At 48.0% G+C, this 20,444-nt stretch overlaps 2 protein-coding genes and 1 non-coding gene across 7 annotated transcripts in view; 1 reads left to right on the forward strand and 2 right to left on the reverse strand.

The window, feature by feature from the left end:
* Positions 1–20,444, reverse strand: part of IL34 (interleukin 34) — a 60,706-nt gene that overhangs the window by 37,280 nt on the left and 2,982 nt on the right. Inside the window, exon 2 of one of the 5 annotated variants that reach the window (XM_055551566.1) lies at positions 10,693–10,875. The exons of 3 other annotated variants lie outside the window; for them this stretch is intronic. The gene's annotated coding sequence lies outside the window, so the exon portion shown is untranslated. Of the gene's footprint in view, positions 1–5,660; positions 5,913–10,692; positions 10,876–20,444 lie in introns of those variants that run through there. One more of the 5 variants, XM_055551564.1, reaches the window with a different exon arrangement.
* On the forward strand, positions 5,617–19,018 carry LOC129632090 (uncharacterized). The gene is made up of 4 exons (XM_055553517.1): positions 5,617–5,962; positions 11,930–12,207; positions 17,641–18,139; positions 18,846–19,018. The coding sequence occupies exons 1-4, from the start codon at positions 5,617–5,619 to the stop codon at positions 19,016–19,018; spliced, it is 1,296 nt and encodes a 431-aa protein (XP_055409492.1).
* Positions 9,010–9,113, reverse strand: LOC129632661 (U6 spliceosomal RNA). Its single transcript, XR_008704648.1, has one exon. It is a non-coding gene; the product is annotated as a U6 spliceosomal RNA (small nuclear RNA).

Genomic DNA, 20,444 nt, shown 5'->3' on the forward strand with positions numbered 1-20,444 from the left:
AAAACTTTGACTATAGTCCTTTATTACGAAAAAGGCAATGGCAAGCCACTACAGTACTCTTGCCTAGAAAATCCCATGGACGGAGGAGTGACTTCACGTTCACTTTTCACTTTCACTCATTGGAGAAGGAAATGGGAACCCACTCCAGTGTTCTTGCCTGGAGAATCCCAGGGACGGGGGAGCCTGGTGGGCTGCTGTCTATGGGGTTGCACAGAGTCGGACACGACTGAAGCGACTTAGCAGCAGCAGCAGCAGTCCTTTATTCAGTTTAGTTGCTCAGTCATGTCCGACTCTTTGCAACCCCATGAATCACAGCACGCTAGGCTCCCTGTCCACCACCAACGCCCGGAGTTCACCCAGACTCACGTCCATCGAGTCAGTGATGCCATCCAGCCATCTCATCCTCTGTCGTCCCCTTCTCCTCTTGCCCCCAATCCCTCCCAGCATCAGAGTCTTTTCCAATGAGTCAACTCTTCACATGAGGTGGCCAAAGTACTGGCATTTCAGCTTTAGCATCATTCCTTCCAAAGAAATCCCAGGGCTGATCTCCTTCAGAATGGACTGGTTGGATCTCCTTGCAGTCCAAGGGACTCTCAAGAGTCTTCTCCAACACCACAGTTCAAAAGCATCAATTCTTCGGCGCTCAGCCTTCTTCACAGTCCAACTCTCACATCCATACATGACCACAGGAAAAACCATAGCCTTGACTAGACGGACCTTTGTTGGCAAAGTAATGTCTCTGCTTTTGAATATGCCATCTAGGTTGGTCATAACTTTCCTTCCAAGGAGTAAGCGTCTTTTAATTTATTAAAAGTCATATGATGTTTAAACCATGTGAACGTATTACTATTCAAAACAAGAAACAACAAAAGAAGAGCTGCAGTTCACGAGCTCCAAAAACTTGATCAAGACCCACAAAATCTTTTCCAGCTCATGTTCCAAGAGCGTCTATCTGGTGGCGGGGTTGGGGGCTGTGGGAGGGAGGGGATATATGTATTATATATAGCTGATTCACTTTGTTGTACAGCAGAAACTAACACAACATTGTAAACAACTATACTCCAATAAGAAAACAGCCTCTGTCATTTATCAACAGGTAATGTTTAATATTCACAAGGAGTTTTATTACCGTGTTAATAGCTAACTCACATCGCCAGAAACATCTTGTGTCAATAATACTATCGAAAAACATTGTGAGATAGAAAGATCTTGGGCAACTCACTTAACCTCCCTTAAACTTCAGTTTTCTCTTTGGCAAAGCAAAGCTAAAGACACCCCAGAAATGCCATGGAGTACGGGTATGTGAGTGTTTCCAGAACCACAAAATGGCACCAAACAAGCCCTGTATGTACAACAGCTAAGGAGAGGGGCATGGAGGCCCACTCCAGGGTTCTCGCCTGGAGAATCCCGTGGACAGAGGAGTCTGGTGACTGCAGTCCATGGGGTCGCAGAGAGTCACACGACTGAAGCAACTTAGCACACACACATACAACAGCCAAACCTCTGCTAGAATCAATGTGACCTGAGAAAGGGCACTTATCAAAGGTCAGTGTGCCTAACAATCACCTGGAGAGGCTGTTAAAACAGAGGCTCCTGGGCCCCACCCTGAGCTGTTGTTCAGTAGGTCTGGGGCCCATGAACTAGCATTTCTAACAAGCTCTGGTGATGCTGATACGCTAGTTTAAGGACCACATTTGAGTGGTCTGTTCCAGAGCAGGGCTCTTCAAACTGAGATGTGTATACAAATGACCTGGGAATCTTCTTAAAATACAGATTTATAAGATCTAGGGTGAGACCCAGAACTCAGCATTTCTTTTTTTTCTTTTCTGGCCATACCATGTGGCTTGCAGGATCGTGGTTTCCCAACCAGAAATTCTCCCAGACTAGTGAAAGCACGGAGTCTTAACCACTGAACAACCAGAAAATTCCCAGAACTCTACATTTCTTTTTTTTTTTTTTTTTTTGGTGGGGTAGCGGGGCATGCCATGAAGCTTACGGGATCTCACTTTCCCATCCAGGGGTTTGAATCCAGGCCCTTGCTAGTGAAAGTGCAGAGTCCTAACCGCTGGACTGGCAGGGAATTCCCAGGACTCTGCATTTCTAACAAGCTCCCAGGTGTTGTAAATGCTCCTGGTCAGCAGACTACACTTTGAGGACCAAGACTGTGGACTATCCAGCTCTACTTGTTTAGACAAGGAAACTGTATGGGAAAAAGTAAATGACTTACCCAAGGCCACTTGGACAGAAAAGTGAAACCCTGCCAGGGGGGCTGCCATTCCTCAGGATGGCAGCCTTACCTGCCATCCCCAGACCTATATCATAAGCCTGCCTCAGCCAGCAATGGACACCAGCCCTTTAGATAACGGTATGGAAATTTACTACATCATACACAGCCCTCTACGCTTCTGAGAAACCAATCACTTGCCAGGGAGCTTAGCTCAAATCACCAGTCTGTTCTTTTCCAAAATGCACTTTTGGCCAAATTATTTCTTTAGCTGAGTCACCTTCCCCTCCATCGACTCAAACCTTTGAGAGGCCTTGCAATTGAAACTTGAAGAAGCCACAGAGTGCTTCTCAACATGTGTGGTCTGACTGTGGGGAGAAGAGGGTGAGGAGAAGTAGATATGGGGTGGGGAAGCTGATCCTTGGAAAAGCTGAGGAATTTCCTGATATATGGCTCCCTTATGACCTCAAATGGAGAAGGAAATGGCAATCCACTCCACTGTTCTTGCCTGAAGAATTCCACGGACAGAGAAGCCTGGTGGGCTACAGTCCATGGGGTCACAAAGAGTCAGACACAAGTGAGTGACTAACACACACACACACACATATGACCTCAAATGAACTTCCCTGGTAAAGTGTCTGCCTACAATGCGGGAGACACGGGTTCAATCCCTGGGTCGGGAAGATCTCCTAGAGAAGGAAATGGCAACCCATTTCCAGTATTCTTGCCTGGAAAATCCCATGGACAGAGGAGCCTAGTAGGCTACAGTCCATGGGGTTGCAAAGAGTCGGACACTTTCACTTTCACTTATGACCTCAAACCAACAGAATTATGCTAAAAAGAAAAGTTATGACCAACCTAGACAGCATATTAAAAACCAGAGACATTATTTTGCTAACAAAAGTCCGTCTAGTCAAAGCTATGGTTTTTCCAGTAGTCATGTATGGATGTTAGAGTTGGACTATTAAAGAAAGCTGAGCACCGAAGAATTGACGCTTTTGAACTGTGGTGTTGGAGAAGACTCTTGAGAGTCCCTCAGATTGCAAGGAGATCCAATGAGTCCATCCTAAAGGAATTCAGTCCTGAATATTCATTGGAAGGAATGATACTGAATCTGAAGCTCCAATACTTTGGCCACCTGATGTGAAGAGCTGACTCATTTGAAAAGACCCTGATGCTGGGAAAGACTGAATGCAGGAGGAGAAGGGGACGACAGAGGATGAGACGGTTAGATGACATCACTGACTCAATGGACATGAGTTTGAGTATACTCCAGGAGCTGGTGATGGGCAGGGAAGCCTGGCATGCTGCAGTCCATGGGGTCACAAAGAGTCCGACATGACTGAAAGACTGAGCTGACTAAACTCACTCTATCACCCTGACAAAAAGTTCACTGAATTACAGATTTATTACAAGCATCTTCTTTTCAAAATGCATTGTCTCTGAGCTGCCAATCTTTCATACTTCAGGGTGAATTACTCTAACATAGGAGGAAGCAGGTGGAATTCTGGACATAAAGTCTCCGGAGCAATTAAGGCAGAGAGCACAGCTACTGGTAAACCACAGCTGCGACCTTGGCTCTGCACCACATTCACCAGCAGGCCCCACCCCCACCCCGATGCCTTCCTGGGTCTGGCTCTGCCAATCACCTATTGTGTGATTGAGTAAGTCACACAGTTCTAAAGACTTTCAGAGCTGGAAGGTTCTAATCCCAGAAGCTCAATTTCAAGTCCAAAAAACACATGGTCCCTGGTGGCTTAAGTTTGGTTTCCCCAGAAGGAGAACCTGAGACGGGGGTTCAGTTCTACATGAATTTTTGAGGCCAAGCTTTCTAGAGAAACCTTTAGGTGAAGGAGCAAGGGGAGAGGATAGGGACGGGCATGTCTTGAAGGTCTAAAGCATTTTAAAATAACATCAGAGTCCTCCCAGCCTAGGGCGAGAAGGCTGGGCTTTCATACCGTTTGCCAGGGGATATGACCCCATCATGTAACTCTGGCAAGGTGGCTTAGAGAACATCATGAGGTCTACTGTCCATGGCAGTTCAGGAGTAGAAATAACAGTGGCTAAAGGCAACCTGATGGGCGCCAATACTTCCAGTTCTGAGAGACTCTCAAATATCTTTCCAAACAAGAGGCCCTCTAAATCACAAAAGACAGAATATAAGAAAAGAATACAAGCATTTTTTTTCATTTTCAGAAGAATCCCAGAATCTGTACTTAGAGTAAGTCCTCACAGCTCCCTCCCCCGCCCCACACTGCAAGGTGACCCCTCCCCTAGCTCCACCCACCATCCACGCACTGTCTGCCAGTTACTGGTCAGACTGACTCCTCCTTAAGGACTTTGCCTATTCCCTCTGCCTAGAATGCCCCACCCCAGAATTTTGCCCAGCTGACTCCTTTATTCAACTGAAACATCACAGGTACACCAAGTGCACAGCACTGTACACTTCTCTGACCAGCCCAGGTCGTTCCCCGTCACACTCTCTGTGGCACTTCTGCAGGGCACTGGTCTCTGCCACCATTTTAACTGTGTTCACATGGGTGTTATCTTGTAATCATAAGAATGAGCATTGTTCTGACCTCATCACTGTGTCCCCAGAGCCTAATGCACCCAGAAGATGGTAACATCTGATGAACAACATCTATGTGAGTAGGGCATTTGGGTCAGATGCTGAAATGCCAATAGAGAAGAACTAGGTCAGCTAAACACTCAGCCTAAGAAGCTGGAGGAAAAACCCAGCCCAAGGCCAAGATGGGGAAGGAGAGAATCCACCAAGGGTTTCCTTGGCTACTCGATTCCTTTCTCCTCTCCCAGTTCCCTCAACGTGGGACCAGAGTTAGCACCAGCCCTGGGGAGATCCTTCCCCTTTTAGATGGGCACAAACCTCCCAAACGACCAAGGGAATCCGGATTCCAATTCTAGCTCTGAGTCTCCCCCTTCCTGCTGGTACTTGGGTGGGGCACAAGGATCATGCCAGTCTGGCAGGGGTACTGAGAGTGCCACTCCATGGCACAGCATCACTCAAGTGCACAGCACTGCACACTTAAACCAGGCCAGGGTACCCTCCTGCCCCTGGCTGCCTCTGTGGCTCCTCCAGCTCCAGGACAGGCTCCATTGCAGCCACCCCGGCTCTGGGTGCCTGAGACGCCTGCACGTTACCCAGCTTTTCCCACGTGCCAGGAACTGCGCCAGGTGCTCACTCATCCGTTTGCCTGATGACACTGAATTGTCATCAGTGCCCACATCTCGTAAAAATGTTATCTCCATTTTCTAAGTGAGGAGATTAAGGCTGAGAGAGTCAGCCACCGGCGGCAGCTGGTGAGTAAGGGGCATTGGCTTGGAACATCGTCCATTGGCCACTTTTATCCGACTTATTTAAGTGGTCTGTCACCATGGGCTCACTGAAGAGAGCAGCCCTGGGAGGAAGCACCATTACCTTCATTTCACGGAGACGGGAAGTGCCAAGGAGCTCGCGGCCTGCTAGGTCGTTTCCACGACACTCGGGAATGCAGACTGGCCTCCTGGGTCTGGTCCCTGCGCTCCGGCTGCCCAGCCGTCACCGGCTCCGTTTTACAGAGGCCGAGAGTTCCCGGAGAGGCAAGTGCGGTGCAGGAGATCCGGCAAAGAGGCTGCGAGCGGGACCGCCCAAGCCGCACGCACACGCCTCACGCGCACACCCCGTGGGGAGCTGCCGATGGCTGACTGGGGCGCTGGCGCTCCTGGGGCGGCTCCCCTGCGGTGGCAGGTGCAGGCAGCTATGTCTGACGTTCGGGTTCTCCCCGCCCTTGCCCTTTGCACCCTCCCTCCCTCTCCCCATGCCTGGGCACAGAACCTGGTCTCCTTGAGGGACAAGGCCCCTGATTCTCCAGAGGCACCAATTCCCACGTCCTACTCTAATCTCACAGGCAGTACCAGGAATGAAGGGTTGGTTTCACATTTGAAAATCAAGCGTTGTGAATTCCGCCCCCACCACCATTAGCAAACTAAAAAGAAAAACCAATGATTACTTTAGCAGATGCCATAGATTTTGTCCCTCTGACAAAATCCAGCATTCCACTCCCGAGGAATCTCTCAGCAAACTATGAAGAGAAGGGAATTTTCTCAAGTTGCAAAAGGGCGTCTATGAGAAACTTATATGATGAACACTGAATGCTCTGTCCCTAAAACTGAGAACAAGATGAGCTAATAAAAGAGCTCAGCAAGGTTGCAGGACCCAAGTGAAGTGAAGTGAAACTTGCTCAGTCATGTCTGACTCTTTGTGACCCCATGGATATTCAGTCCATGGAATTCGCCAGGCCAGAATACTGGAGTGGGTGGCTGTTCCCTCCTGCAGGGGATCTTCCCAACCCAGGGATCGAACCCAGGTCTCCGGCATTGCAGGAGGATTCTTTACCAGCTGAGCCACCAGGGAAGCCTGCAGGACACAATCTACATACAAAAATCCACTGAATTTCTATTTACGTGCGCCAAAAGCTAGAAACAATCTCAATGTTCATCAGCAGGTGAACGGATAAACGATTATGGTAGATCACACAATGGAATACTACTCAGCTATGAGAAGAATGAACTACTGAGGCACCCAACAGCGTGAATGACTGAATCTCAAAACAATTATGCTGAAAGAAACCAAACCACCCAGAAGAAAGAGGATGAACTGTGTCATTCCATGTACTTAAAACTCAAGAAAATCCAAACTAATCCACAGGGACGGAAAGCAGACAGTAGTTTACTGGGGAGAAAGGAATTTAAAAGGGCACAAGGAAATTTAGGCAGTGGCTGGTATAGGCATTATTTGGCTTACTGCATGCATGATCAAGAAGTAGGGAAAACCATTAAGCTATTCAGTGAAAGTGTTAGTTGTTCTGACTCTTTGTGAGCCCACGGACTGTAGCCTGCCAGGCTCCTTTGTCCATGTAATTCTCCAGCCAAGAATACTAGAGAGGGTTGCCATTCCCTTCACCAGGAAATCTTTTTGACCAGGGATGCATCATGGTCTCCTGGATTGCAGATGAGTTCTCTACCATCTGAGCCACCAGGGAAGAACTGGGCCATTCAGGTATGACCTAAATCAAATCCCTTACGTCATGGAGGTGACAAACAGATTCAAAGGATTAGACCTGGTACACAGAGCACCTGAAGAACCACGACGGAGGTTTGTAACACTGTACAGGGGGCAGTGACCAAAACCATCTCAAAGAAAAAGAAATGCAAGAAGGCAAAAGGGCTGTCTGAGGAGGCTTTACAAACAGCTGAGGAAAGAAGAGAAGTGAGGGAGAAAGGGAAAGATACACCCAAATGAATGCAGAATTCCAGAGAATAACAAGGAGAGAGAAGAAGGCCGTCTTAAATGAAGAGTGCAAAGAAATAGAGGAAAACAATAGAACACAAAGGACTAGAGATCTCTTTAAGAAAACTGGAGATATCAGGGAACATTTCATGCAAGGATAGGCAAGATAAAGGACAGAAACACTAAGGACCTAACAGAAGCAGAACAGATTAAGAAGAGGTGGCAAGAATACACAGAAGAGCTCCACAAAAGTAGTCTTAATGACCTGGATAGCCAGGATGGTGTGGTCACTCACTTAGAGACAGACATCCTGGAGTGTGAAGTCAAGTGGGGCTTAGGAAGCATCACTACGAACAAAGCTAGTGGAGGTGATGGAATTCCAGCTGAGCTATTTCAAATCCTAAAAGATGATGCTGTTAAAGTGCTGCACTCAACACGCCAGCAAATTTGGAAAACTCAGCAGTGGCCACAGGACTGGAAAACATCAGTTTTCATACCAATCCAAAAGGGCAATGCCAAAAAATGTTCAAAGTTACCATACAATTGTGTTCATTTCACAAGCTAGTAAGGTTATGCTCAAAATCCTTCAAGCTAGGGCTTCAGCAGTACATGAACAAAGAATTTCCAGATGTACAAGCTGGGTTTGGAAAAGGCAGAGGAACCAGAGATCAAATTGCCAACATTCACTGGATCACAGAGAAAGTAAGGGGATTCCAGAAAAACATCTACTTCTGCTTCATTGACTATGCTAAAGCCTTTGACTGTGTGGACCACAACAAAATGGAAAATTCTGAAAGAGATGAGAATATACCAGACCACCCTACCTGTCTCCTGAGAAACCTGTATTCAGGTCAAGAAGCAACAGTTAGACCCGGACATGGAACAACTGACTGTTCAAAATTAGGAAAGGAGTACGTCAAGGCTATATATTGTCACCCTACTTTTTTAACTTATATGCAGAGTAGATCATGCAAAATGCCAGGCTAGACGAATCATAAGCTGGAATCAAGAATGCCAGGAAAAACATCAACAACCTCAGATATGCAGATGATACCACTCTAATGGCAGAAAGTGATGAGGAACTAAAGAGCCTCTTGATGAGAGTGAGAGAAGAGAGTGAAAAAGCTGGCTGAAAACTCAGCATTCAAAAAACTAAGATCATGGCATCCAGTCCCATCAATTCAGGGCAAATTAAATGGAAAAAAGTGGAAACAGTGACAGATTTTATTTTCTTGCACTCCAAAATCACTGTGGACAGTGACTGCAGCCATGAAATTAAAGGACGCTTGCTGCTTGGAAGGAAAGCTATGTCTAGGTTTGACAAACCTAGACAGTGTATTAAAAAGCATAGATATCACTTTGTTGACAAAGGTCTGTAAGAGTCAAAGCTATGGTTTTTTCCAGTAGTCATGTACAGATGTTGAGAGTTGGACCAAAAAGAAGGCTGAGCACTAAAGAATTGATGCTTTTGAATTGTGGTGCTGAAGAAGACTTTTTTTTTCATATGGATCACTTCATGAATTTGCATATCATCCTTGCACAGGGGCCATGCTAATCTCTGCACTGTTCCAATTTTAGTATATGTGCTGCTGAAGTAAGCAAGAAGACTCTTGAGAGTCCCCAGGACTGCAAGGAGATCAAACCAGTCAGTCCTAAAGGAAATTAACCCTGTATATTCATTGGAAGGACTGATGCTGAATCTCAAGCTCCAACACTTTGGCTACCTGATGCAAAAAGCCAACTCATTGGAAAAGATCCTAATGCTGGGAAAGACTGAAGGCAAAAGGGGAAGTGGGAGGCAGAGAATGAGATGATTAGATACCATCACTGACTCAATGAACATGAATCTGAGCAAACTCCAGGAGACAGTGAAGGACAGGGGGGCCTGGCATGCTGTAGTCCATGGGTTTGAAAAGAGTGGGACACAACTTAGTGACCAAACAACAACAAATGCATAATCAAAATTTAGCAAGTTGTGCACTTTTGTGCAGTTTATTGCATGTCAATTTTACCACAATAAACTCATTCTTTAAAAATTTCATATATATTGAGGGATGTAGAACAGGCAAAATCTAGAGCTAGAAAGTATAATAGAGGTTACCAGGGGATGGAGAGAGGGATAAAGAGTTGTTTAATGTGTACAGAGTTTCTGTTTGAGATAATGAAAAAGTTCTATAAATAGTGATAATGGTTATGCAACATTGTAAATGTGCTTAATATCAATGAGCCACACACTTAAAAATGTTTAAAATGGTAGTTTTTAAGGATGGCCTGGCAGTCCAGTAGTTAAGACTTTGACTTCCAATTCGGGATTGAGAGGGGGGAATACTAAAATCCTACAGGCCAGAAACCAGAACATAAACAACAGAGGCAATACTATGACAAATTCAATAAAGACTTTAAAAATCATCCACATAAAAAAAAAAAACCTCTTTTTAAAAATGGTACATTTTATGGTGTGTGTGTGTGTGTGTATTAGTCGCTCGGTCATGTCTGACTCTTTATGACCCCATGGATTGTACAGCCCACCAGGCTCCTCTGTCCATGATTTCTCCAGATAAGAATACTGGAGTGGGTAGCCATTCCCTTCTCTAGGGGATCTTTCCCGACTCAGGGGTCAAACCTGGGTCTCCTGCCTTGCAAGTAAGATTCTTTACCATCTGAGCCACCAAGGAAGCCCTATGTTATGTATATTTTACCACAATTTTAAAAAGCAAAAACTAAAAAAATATTGCAGATGTGCATTTTCGGAGAAAGAGGAGGGTTGTCTGCTTTTCTCAGCCTAAGGCAGAGAAAAGACAACTGTCTCCTCTCACAGGACAAGACTCTCATGATCCTTTCTTTGCTCCATGGAGCCAGGATCACCAAGGGGTCAGGCTCTCATCCCTGGAGTCCACCCCTCCCCTCACATGATGATTGACTGGCCTCAATGCCTTTGCACTTGCTGTTCCCTGAGCATAAAGCCCTTCCCCCATCCCCTGCCAGCCTAATTCTCTCTCCTCCCATCTCCCCTTCCCCTCACCCACACCCTCCCAGACACTTTCATGTGCTGCCCTGGACCCACAGAAGATCCAGTTTGCTCCAGCTGCTCCCTTTCCAAGGGAGCTGTCTCTCTGTATGCCTTCCATCCCCACCCCATAACACGCGCACCCCACCCCTGCAGTGCCCCTCTTCCTTTGACCTGATCACAGGGTCCTGAGCCAGGTGGGAGGTCACTGTCTCTGTTCTAGTTGGGAGGTCCTCAAAGTCTCAAACTTCTTCTAACTCTGTCTCCTGACTTTTCAATTCTGGTTAGGCACAGCATAGCCGATCAACTGCCAGGAGAGGCTGAGCCAGTCCCTTCTTTACCAATTCAGGAATGTCCCTAGTGGAGAACAATGAAGAAAACAGAAATCTGGGTGAACAGAGCAGCTTTGTTTTTCATTTTTTGGCTCATCACAGAGGATGGACTGTGGGGACTCGGGCAGGCTGAGCATGGTGCCAGGGAGCCTGGCTTTGGCTTCTTACTAATTTGGGACCTAGAGAGCAAATCAGTTCCTTTCTATAAGGCCTCACTTCACCCATCTGAAAAATGGAGTTTGAGAAACTGCTGTTTGAACTGAGTCGGGAAGGAGTGGTGGAAGGGAAATGGGGGTGTTTGCAGAGGTCCCCGCTATGGGGAGTGTATTGGTCACACAAGGCACAACTTCCCGCAAAGGTTTGGCCTCACACTTGTTGAGTTTGGGTTCAAGCCCTGCTCTAATAAGACCATTGGCAGGAACACAGGCCCTGGCACACAGGCTCTGTTCTGGCTCATCATCAAACTTGCTTTGTTACACCTTCCAAGGGCAATGGGGCCTGTGTTTCATAAAAGCTATCATAGCTGTAATTAAACAACTATGCATTAGTGGTTTTGAATCTCCCACCCCTCTGGAACATAAGCCCCACTGAATTCCTAGCTCAGTGCCTACCATGAGGAGAATTCAATCACCGTGTTAATTAATGCAGAGAGACCCACAAGGGAGGCCTCGTCTGTCTGTAACAGGCATCAGTATCGCAGCTAAGGTAGAATCAGAGGCAGTCCCCTGTTCCCAAGCCACTTGGAACCAAGAGGTCGGGGGCCAGAAGGAATCAGTCACCAACCTCCCCCGACCCGGCCCTCATCACACACATCAGTCTGACCCAGGACCCTCCCTGATTTCACCACGACCCCTACTCTTGCCCACGCCCCCTGAAACTTAGAGGGGTCACAGTTAAATTCTGCTCTACATGTGTTCCTGATCCAAGCCTCTCCCACGTGCCGGGGACTGGCACACGAAGACAAAAAGCTGCAAGCCCAGCTGACAGGGAGGCCAGATCATGGAGCAGGTGGCCGAGGAGGAAGGAGGGGCGGAGGACGCAGGCTGGGAGGGGGCGGGGCTTCAAAACCCGCCTAACAGGCGAGAAACTGCTCAAGGAAAGGGCGGTTCTTCAAGATCTTCCAGAAACGTCTGTGGGCCCGGACGCGGGGCCCGCAGCTGCCAGGCGGGTCCCTCTCTCCACGGCACAGTGGTGGGCACCCTCGGGCTCCACCCCACCCCCACTCCCCTCCCCCGACTTTCCCTCAGCGCGCCTCAAACCCCGGCCGGCCTCGAGCCTGGGCAGAGGTGAGGCCGGAGCCCGCTGGAACCTTCAGAGCGAGCGTGGCCTTGGTGTTAGACTTCCAGCTTCCAGAACCGTAAGCGACAAAACGTCGGGGGCGTGTGACGTGTCCGACTTGACGTCAGGTGCCCAGCTTTATGGCGGGTGCTCTGTCTTTCCCCCGTGTGCCCTGGGTTTACGTCACGTGTCCGGCTTCACGTCACGTGTCTTGGCTTTCTGTCAGGTGCAGAGTCTTTCCGTCACGTTCCCTGGGTTCACATCACGTGTCCGGCTTCACGTCACGTGCCCTGGTTTTCCCAGGTGCCAAGGCTTTCCGTCAGGTGCCCTGCCTTTCCGTACATTCCCTCACTTTCTTCAGGTGCCCTGCCTTTCGGTCACGTTCCCTGGGTTCACATCACGTGTCTGGCTTCACGTCACGTGCCCTGGCTTTCTCCGGTGCCAAGGCTTTCCGTCAGGTGCCCTGCCTTTCCGTCACGTTCCCAGCTTTATGTCACGTGCCCTGGCTTTCCGTCACGTTCCCGGCTGTATGTCATGTGCCTTGCTTTTACAGCAGTGTCTGGCTTTGCGTTAGTTGCCGACACCTGTCTTTCCACATCTTTTCCATGCTCACACCAATACATGAGGGTGTATACACACATAGAACTGACGTTTGCTTATTTGTGTAAATAAAGTAAGATCACCAGATCCATATAACTTGCTTTCTTCTCCATTGGCACAGAGGGCATATCTGCAAGTCCGCAATCTAATTTTTTATCCCATGGAGGCAAGCACTCACAATCAGATATCCTCTTTCATAAACAGGGTCAGAGCAGACAGAGTAAAGGCTGGGTATTGTAGATATTTTCAATTGCACCAAAATCTTTTTATTTTCCTTCTCTTTCTTCATCTGCAGCCTACACAAGCAACCCTGATGGGAAGCCTTCACTACCTTCTTCATGCTCCTGTGTGTTTATACAGAACTTCACAGGCAAATACAAGTGTGGGGTTTGGGGTCAAGTTTGGCTTTATTTGGAGTCACTTTGCCAAAAGGGGATCATATTAACACCCATCTCCATTTCTTACTTTTCTCACTCAAGAATAAAATCCTTAAGGGAAATCCCTCCAAATCTTTTTTTGCAGTTTTTTTTTTTATTGTGGTAAAATATACATAACATAAAATTTAGCATACAGTTCAAGAGTGCTAAATATTTTCATGTTATTGTACAATCTCCAGGACTCTTCATGTTGCAAAAGGGAAACTCTATATCCATTCAGCAACTCCCTTTCCTCCCGCCTCCTCCGCACTGGCCACATCCTGCCCACCAGCATTCTACTTTCTTTCTCTATGAATTTTCCAGCTGGGAGTAGTTTTTATGATCACTTCCTGGCCTAGAGACTCTAGGATCACATGAGTAGTGTAAATATAATCGCAAATCCAAAAGAGGGCAGATGTGATTATACATTTCTAACAAGAGGCCTTCCTCGTCTCCAACCAGACCCAGTCCAGGTTAGAAAAGCTTCCTCCTCTGCCTTAGTGGCTGAATTTTTTCTGGCCTTACTTCACTTAAAAGAGGCTTAAACCCTTGAGAGTCTCAGCTGTATGTGGGGTTCTCATTTCTACCTCCCTGCTTCATGTAGGCTCAAAACTTTGGCCCTAGTCTCTGTGGCTATTCCAGTCTACTTCCCTGGGTTATCCAGACCAGTGAAGGGCCCTCAGGGAAGGCAAAGCAGCCTTGCTCCCTCCCAGCTTCCTTTACTGTCTTGTCCAGGGGCCATCCATGCAGCTCAGCTATGCATAAAAAAAGTGCTGATTGTTTTGTATCCTGAATTTCTGGATCTTTTTGTAGTTTCCCTGAAAAACTATCAAATCTTACATCTCATTGAAAAGGAGCCTCACTTACACTTCTTTTTCCTTATGTTGGTTTTAGCTATAACCTTACACGGCCTTTTTCTTTATTTCTCTAATGAAACTAGAGCTCTGGTGATCAGCAGGCAACAGCCAGGTGCTCAGAGGAAACTAACAGAAAGAGGGAAAAGAGTCAGAGCTCCCAGTCAGCGCTGGGGATGGCCAGGGAGACGGTGCTCCCTCTGCTTCAGGGGTGTTTGGGGCCCGTAAAATCTGGATTGATAATGTCGGCAGTGTCCGTGAGAAGCTACCTCAGGGGCTGAAAGGGCTACCTCAGCTTGAATAAAAAGACTAAAAGGACAGTGATGATAAGCAGCAACACAATAAGAGCTAATGTGAATCATTTAATGTCATTTAATCTCCTTTCCACCACTACACATGCACATCAATACCAGAGTTAGAAATTCTCATCCTTTTTTTTTTTTTTTTTTTGGCTGTGCTTTGCGACTTGCAGGATCTTAGCTCCCTGACCAGGGACTGAACCTGCACCCTCAGCAGTGAGAGTGCAGAGTCCTAACCACTGGACCTCTAGGGAATTCTCTCACCCTCACTTTAAAGATGAGGAAACCAAAGCTCAGAAAGTTTTACAAGCTACCAAAACTCACACAGCTAACAAATGGGACAGCAAGTATTAAATTTGAATATGTCTTACCCCAGAGCCCTTGCTGATAATGCCACATTAGAGGGCAGTCTGAAGGCAAAAGAAGACCACACTCTCCCACCCAGCAGCTTTATGCAGCTAGAATGTGACTGTGAAGCTAAGGGAGGCCCAGCATATGAGATGAAGCCCCAAAGAATCTGAAGCTGGAGGGGTAACCTGCTGCTGCTAAGTCGCTTCAGTCATGTCCGACTCTGTGCGACCCCAATGGATGGCAGCCCACCAGGCTCCCCCGCCCCTGGGATTCTCCAGGCAATAACACTGGAGTGGCTTGCCATTTCCTTCTCCAATGCATGAAAGTGAAAATTGAAAGTGAAGTCGCTCAGTTGTGTCCGACTCTTAGCGACCCCATGGACTACAGCCCACCAGGCTCCTCTATCCATGGGATTTTCCAGGCAAGAGTACTGGAGTGGGGTGCCATTGCCTTCTCCTGAGCACCCTGCAACTTCAGAGAGGGACCCAGAGGTTGCCTCTGGGAATCAGCCTCTGAAGTAGCATACGCACAGACGATGGGAATATGAAAAGAAGGAATAGCTGAATCAACTCAGAGTTATTGGAAAAGCTTCTGGGCTCAGTCGGGTGCCCTCCCATCCTTTTCTAGTATCCCCCGCTTCTCCCAGCGTCTGTCATCTCCCCCAGCATCCTCTCTTCACCCAGTTTCCCTTCACCTTTCCTAGACTCCCCACATTTCTCCCAGAAGCTTTATCAGCAGGTCCATTCCAGAAACACATTCTCACATCAACCAGTAACACCTCATCTCCTTAAGTCTAATGCACAACTGGTTATAAAAGGCACAAAAATTATATGTGACACTGCGAAAGAGGAAAAAAAACCTGTCAGTTAAATTGTGATTTGCCGTTGATCCTGATTTCAGAGGAGATGTTAAAATGCAGGGAGTGGGAGAAAGGTGTGTTTTAGAATCAGTGGAATATGGTAACACTAAGAGCCTTGTTGAGCATCTTGCTATCTTACCTGAGAGTTACAGACCATTTCCATATGCAGTGTCTTGTTGTTAATGGCTAGTAAGCAGGCACTATATGCCCAGAACCACCATAGGCTCTTGGGTATTCAGTTCTTTGCTCTTATGGAAATCACAGGCTAGTTGGTGATCTTGGGAGGCAGGCCCAGAGAACATGTACAGAATGATTCAAGGCTAGTCTGTATGGTGTGGACAGTAAATGTAATAAGTGCTTGAAAAAGGATGGATCAAATTCAGCCAAAGTGGTCCAAGTAGGCTTCATGGCGGGGAGAAGGAGACTCAAGCCAGAAGATGAAGATGGAAAACGGGGACAAGAGACGTTACGGAGGAGGGAGAAGTGGGGATAAAGGGAGCATGGAATGGAGATGAGGCTACAGGGCAAGTGCTCGGGACAGCAGAGAAGGTCCTTTGTCCAGAGCTGAGGAGCAGCATCGGGGTGTCACGGGAGTGCACACTGGACAGGCAGGACAACGCCAGACTACAGAAGGCCCTCAGTGCCACGCACCTCTCCGTGTGCCAGGCATCACGGAGCCAGCACAGGTTGTGAGCAGGGGAGTAACCTGGTGAACACACTCAGGGAACACTGTTGTGCAAGATGAGCTGGAGGCAGAAGCCAGGACAGCAACCGTTCCTCTAAGCCCCGTGATGAAGGAAGGTGACCTCTGAGAGGTCTGTAATGGAGGATCACATGCCTGAAAGGGCCTGGGGAACAGTTCTTGCAGGAGGTCTAAGCCATGCCTTGAGGGAAAGGACTCCCAGACTCTTTACAGAATTGTTCCTACAGGGCCTGGGCCAACTGGGCATTTGCCTGCTCTATTCCCAGGAGGTACAGCTATATGAAGAACCATCCCCTACTCAGTAAAACTGGTACCACTTATTAGATGCAAGGGCTGAAGAACACATTGCCTATATTTGTACAGATTGTCAATCACCACATAAGTGGGTCTTACCTGGTGGTCCAGTGGCTCTGTGATCCCAATGCAGGGGGCCAGGGTTCGATCCCTGGCCAGGGAACTAGATCCCATGTAGAACAACTAAGAGTTTGCATGCCGCAACTAAGAGCCAGCACAGCCAAATAAATATTTTTTTTTAAAAAATCACCATATAGGGAATTCCCTGGTGGTTCATAGGTTGGGAATCCGCCTGGCAATGCAGAAGACATGGGTCCGACCCCTGGTACAGGAAGATCCCACGTGCCACAGAGCAACCAAGCCTGTTCACTGCAACCACTGAGCCCATGTGCCCAGCAAACCTGCGAGCCTCAGCTAAGAGTAGTCCCTGCTTGCCACAATCAGAGAAAGCCCACACACAGCAATGAAGACCCGGCAGAGCCAAAAATAAATAAACCTGTAAATGTGTAACACCGGAGTGAACCCTAATGGAGACTATGAATTTTAGTAATGTATTCAGTCAGTTCAGTTCAGTTCAGTCACTCAGTCGTGTCTGACTCTTTGCGATCCCATGAATCACAGCATGCCAGGCCTCCCTGTCCATCACCAACTCCTGGAGTTCACTCAAACTCACGTCCATCGAGTCGGTGATGCCATCCAGCCATCTCATCGTCTGTTGTCCCCTTCTCCTCCTGCCCCCAATCCCTCCAATCCTTCCCAGTATAATAATAATGTATTAATGATAATTCATCAACTGTACCAAACATCACATTAATAACCCATATTAGTAATGTGCGGCACTGTGTATCTGTGGTGGTGTGGCTATATGGAGCTCTCTACACTTTCGCCTCAACTGTTCTGTAAATTAAAACCGTCCTTAAAAAAAAACACCAATTATTACTGAAAACTGAAAAAGTATACAGTGAAAATGATTCATCCAATGTTATGGATTTTGCCAGCAGAGAGCAGATAGTTTAAGTCCCAGATTCTAAACCAGCCTCAGCTTCCTCCTCTGGGGTTAACGGTCACGCTTCATAGGCTCACAGGTTCCAGAACACCATCGCTGATTATGTTGCCTATGTGACTTCCGTGGACAGGGAGAAGAGGAGTCTTCTCTGGGCTGGGAGGCAGACCAGGGCAAGCAAGACCCGGAGGCACCTTGTCATCCAAGAAAGGTTTCCCAGCTGCGGGAGGACATTGGAAAGTACCTGGCCCCAGCCCAGCCTCTTCTGGGCCAGCTGGTCTGCTGGCCTCTGTGCCTAACTCGCTTCACTGGGGCCCGGGACAGAGCCTCCAAGGAGGCCAGCAGGAGGGCTCCACAGCCTGACACCAGTGCAGGGCGGGGCCTGCAGAGCAAGGAGGACCAGAAGGGTCACCACCCTGCCCTGGTGTACCCCCTCCTCTGTGAGGCCCTGGGAAGCCCCAGATCACCTTCTTCATCCGTGAAACAGCACTGCCCGGGCCCGCTCCCAGGGTGGCAGCGAGGGGCCAGGAGGCAGTGGGGGACCAGGAGGCAGTGGGGGAGAAATCTTAAGGGTACGTTATGCAGCCAAACAGCAAGTGGCACTGTTTCTACTGCTGTCAGATCAGCTACCAGTGTGAAGCCTCCAAGACCCCAAGGGGAGAGAGAAAGACTCCTGATTTCTAAACACATGAATTCACCTCTCCAAGCCTCAGTCACCTCATCTGTAATATGGGAGAATCCCAGGATCTGTATGGATTGGGTGAAATAGTGACCAACTGGCATGAAGATGCCTTTATCTTTATTTAAAAAAAATTTTTTTGGTCATGTGTAAAATCTTAGTTCCCCAACCAGGGATCGAAGACTGGTTGGGGAACCAGTCTGCAGCAGGAGCACGAAGACTTACCCACTGAGCCCCAGGGAAGTCCAGAGATGTCTTTACATGGTAGCTGCCTGCACCTTCATAAGGTGTCAAGGCCAGCCCCACGAACTGGGTCATTCTGTAAGGCCACCACCCCGGCCAGGGCTCCCTCTATAACTCTGAGGACACAGGAGGCCATGGTACTGCCACTGTTAGGGATGGCATCTATTGACTTGTGGGTGCTAAGCCTGGGAACTTGGACAAATTGAATCATGCAGACTAGGTCTTGGCACCCAAACAGCTGCGTTGGAAAAAACACAGTTGCAAAAGAAGACAGAATGAACTCACTCAACAGCTATGGAAAAGACTTGGAACCTTGAAGAGAATTGTCAAGCCGGGTCCTGTTTACCAGAAGGCGAAGGGGGATGTTGAGTGACCAGGAGCCTGGCTCTTAATTCAGGCCAGTGTTGTCTGCCTAGGGTTAACCTTGAACCCTGGAGCCAAGCAGGTGGGGCCTGGCTCCATAGAAAAACCAGATGGAGGGAGTGGGGCAGCTGCTAGATCCCTGCCTCGTGAGAGTGTCAACACCCAGGGAGACTGCCACCGGGGCAGGGGAGCAGGGAGCAGCCAGCTTGCAGAGGCAGAGGGCTAGCGCCAGGCTGCTTGTGTTCTAACTCCAGCTCTGTGGCCTACTGGCTGACCTTGGGCGGGAGACTTAAGCCTGGGAACTGGCAGCGGGGCCTCAGCTCCCGGCTGTAAAATGGAGACGATAGTAGCACCCACCATCTGGGCTTGTGAGGATCTCAGATGAAGCCGGTTCAGCATTTAACACGGTCTCCACCCAGAATGGCAGCAGCTGTCATTACTGTTATTTAGGGGAAGGCTGGCAGCATGCCTTCCCCCTGCCTGTCCCCTTCCTCTGACTTGGGTCGCATCTTTACACAGGCTTGGACTGGATCACATCACAGAGGCACAGAGCCTAGGAAACCCTCTGCCCTACCCTTGCCTCATGCAAGAGTCTCATCTACAACTTGCCCAAACTCTCCTTACATGCCTCTACTAACGGGGAGCTCAGCACTCCATAAGACAGCCCATTCCACATTCAAACAGCTCTGATCACAAGTTCTTCAGGTGGATCTAAAATCTCCTCCCTTTCAAACTGTCCCTTAGTGGGAGTGATTTTTTTTTTTTTACCAGGGACTTTCCAGTGTCTGGAACCTACTCATCCCACAAATGCCAGGAGCCCTCTGGGCAGGGCCTCAGTCATTCCTTAAGGAAGTCTCCCCTGAACCTCATCCTGAACATCTCATGCAGAACAGCACAGCCACTCCCCACAGGGACACACGAATCTTCTCCAGTGCTGGGTCTGTGAGGCAAAAAGTCTTGGATGTGTCCAGAACCTGACATTAATAATAATTCAGTTCACTTGCTTCATTCAATTCTTAATCCCTATGAGGCATATACTACTTATCCCCCCACACCAAGTTTTAAACAGTAGTGCTATACACATAACAGCAAATCTTAACCATTTCTAACTGTCCATGTCAGTGGTATTAAGTACATTTACTTTGTTGTGCAACCATTACCACCGTCTGTCTCTAGAAGTATTTCATCTTCCAAAACTGAAACTCTAAACCCACTGAACGATAACTTCCCCATTCCTTCCTTCCCCCAGCTCCTGGCAACTGCTATTCTACTTACTGCTTCTACACATTTGACTCCTTTTAGTTGCCTCCCATAAGTGCGATCATACAGAATCTGTCTTTCTTTGTCTAGCTTATTTTGCTTAATATCCTCAAGGTTCACCCATGTCATAGCATGCTCCAAATTCCCTTCCTTGAGGGGAAGATTGAGGAGGCCTGTGGGTGATAAAGCTTGGATGTGGTGAGAGAATCCTGAGCCAGAACGTGGGCATTCTCATGCTACAAGAGACCAGAGGCACCCAGCAAGCTTGACGAGCAGGGCCTGACCTTTCTGAGCAGCTGGCCACAGTAGCAAGTCCACATCTCTTTGGCCTTTTAGACTCATCGCCCTGACCTCAGCCTTGCTCACTGTAGCTACATCCCCACTCATCTACC

Source organism: Bubalus kerabau, chromosome 17, assembly GCF_029407905.1.
Source record: "Bubalus kerabau isolate K-KA32 ecotype Philippines breed swamp buffalo chromosome 17, PCC_UOA_SB_1v2, whole genome shotgun sequence".
In the NCBI taxonomy this organism is placed as follows: domain Eukaryota; kingdom Metazoa; phylum Chordata; class Mammalia; order Artiodactyla; family Bovidae; genus Bubalus; species Bubalus kerabau.

Coding starts and splice junctions, on each gene's coding strand:
- LOC129632090 (XM_055553517.1), top strand. CDS start 5,617: ATGGGCTCACTGAAGAGAGCAGCCCTGGGAGGAAGCACCATTACCTTC. Junction 5,963..11,929: donor CCTGGGGCGGCTCCCCTGCG/GTGGCAGGTGCA, acceptor CCCGCCTAACAG/GCGAGAAACTGCTCAAGGAA. Junction 12,208..17,640: donor GACTTCCAGCTTCCAGAACC/GTAAGCGACAAA, acceptor TTCCGTGGACAG/GGAGAAGAGGAGTCTTCTCT.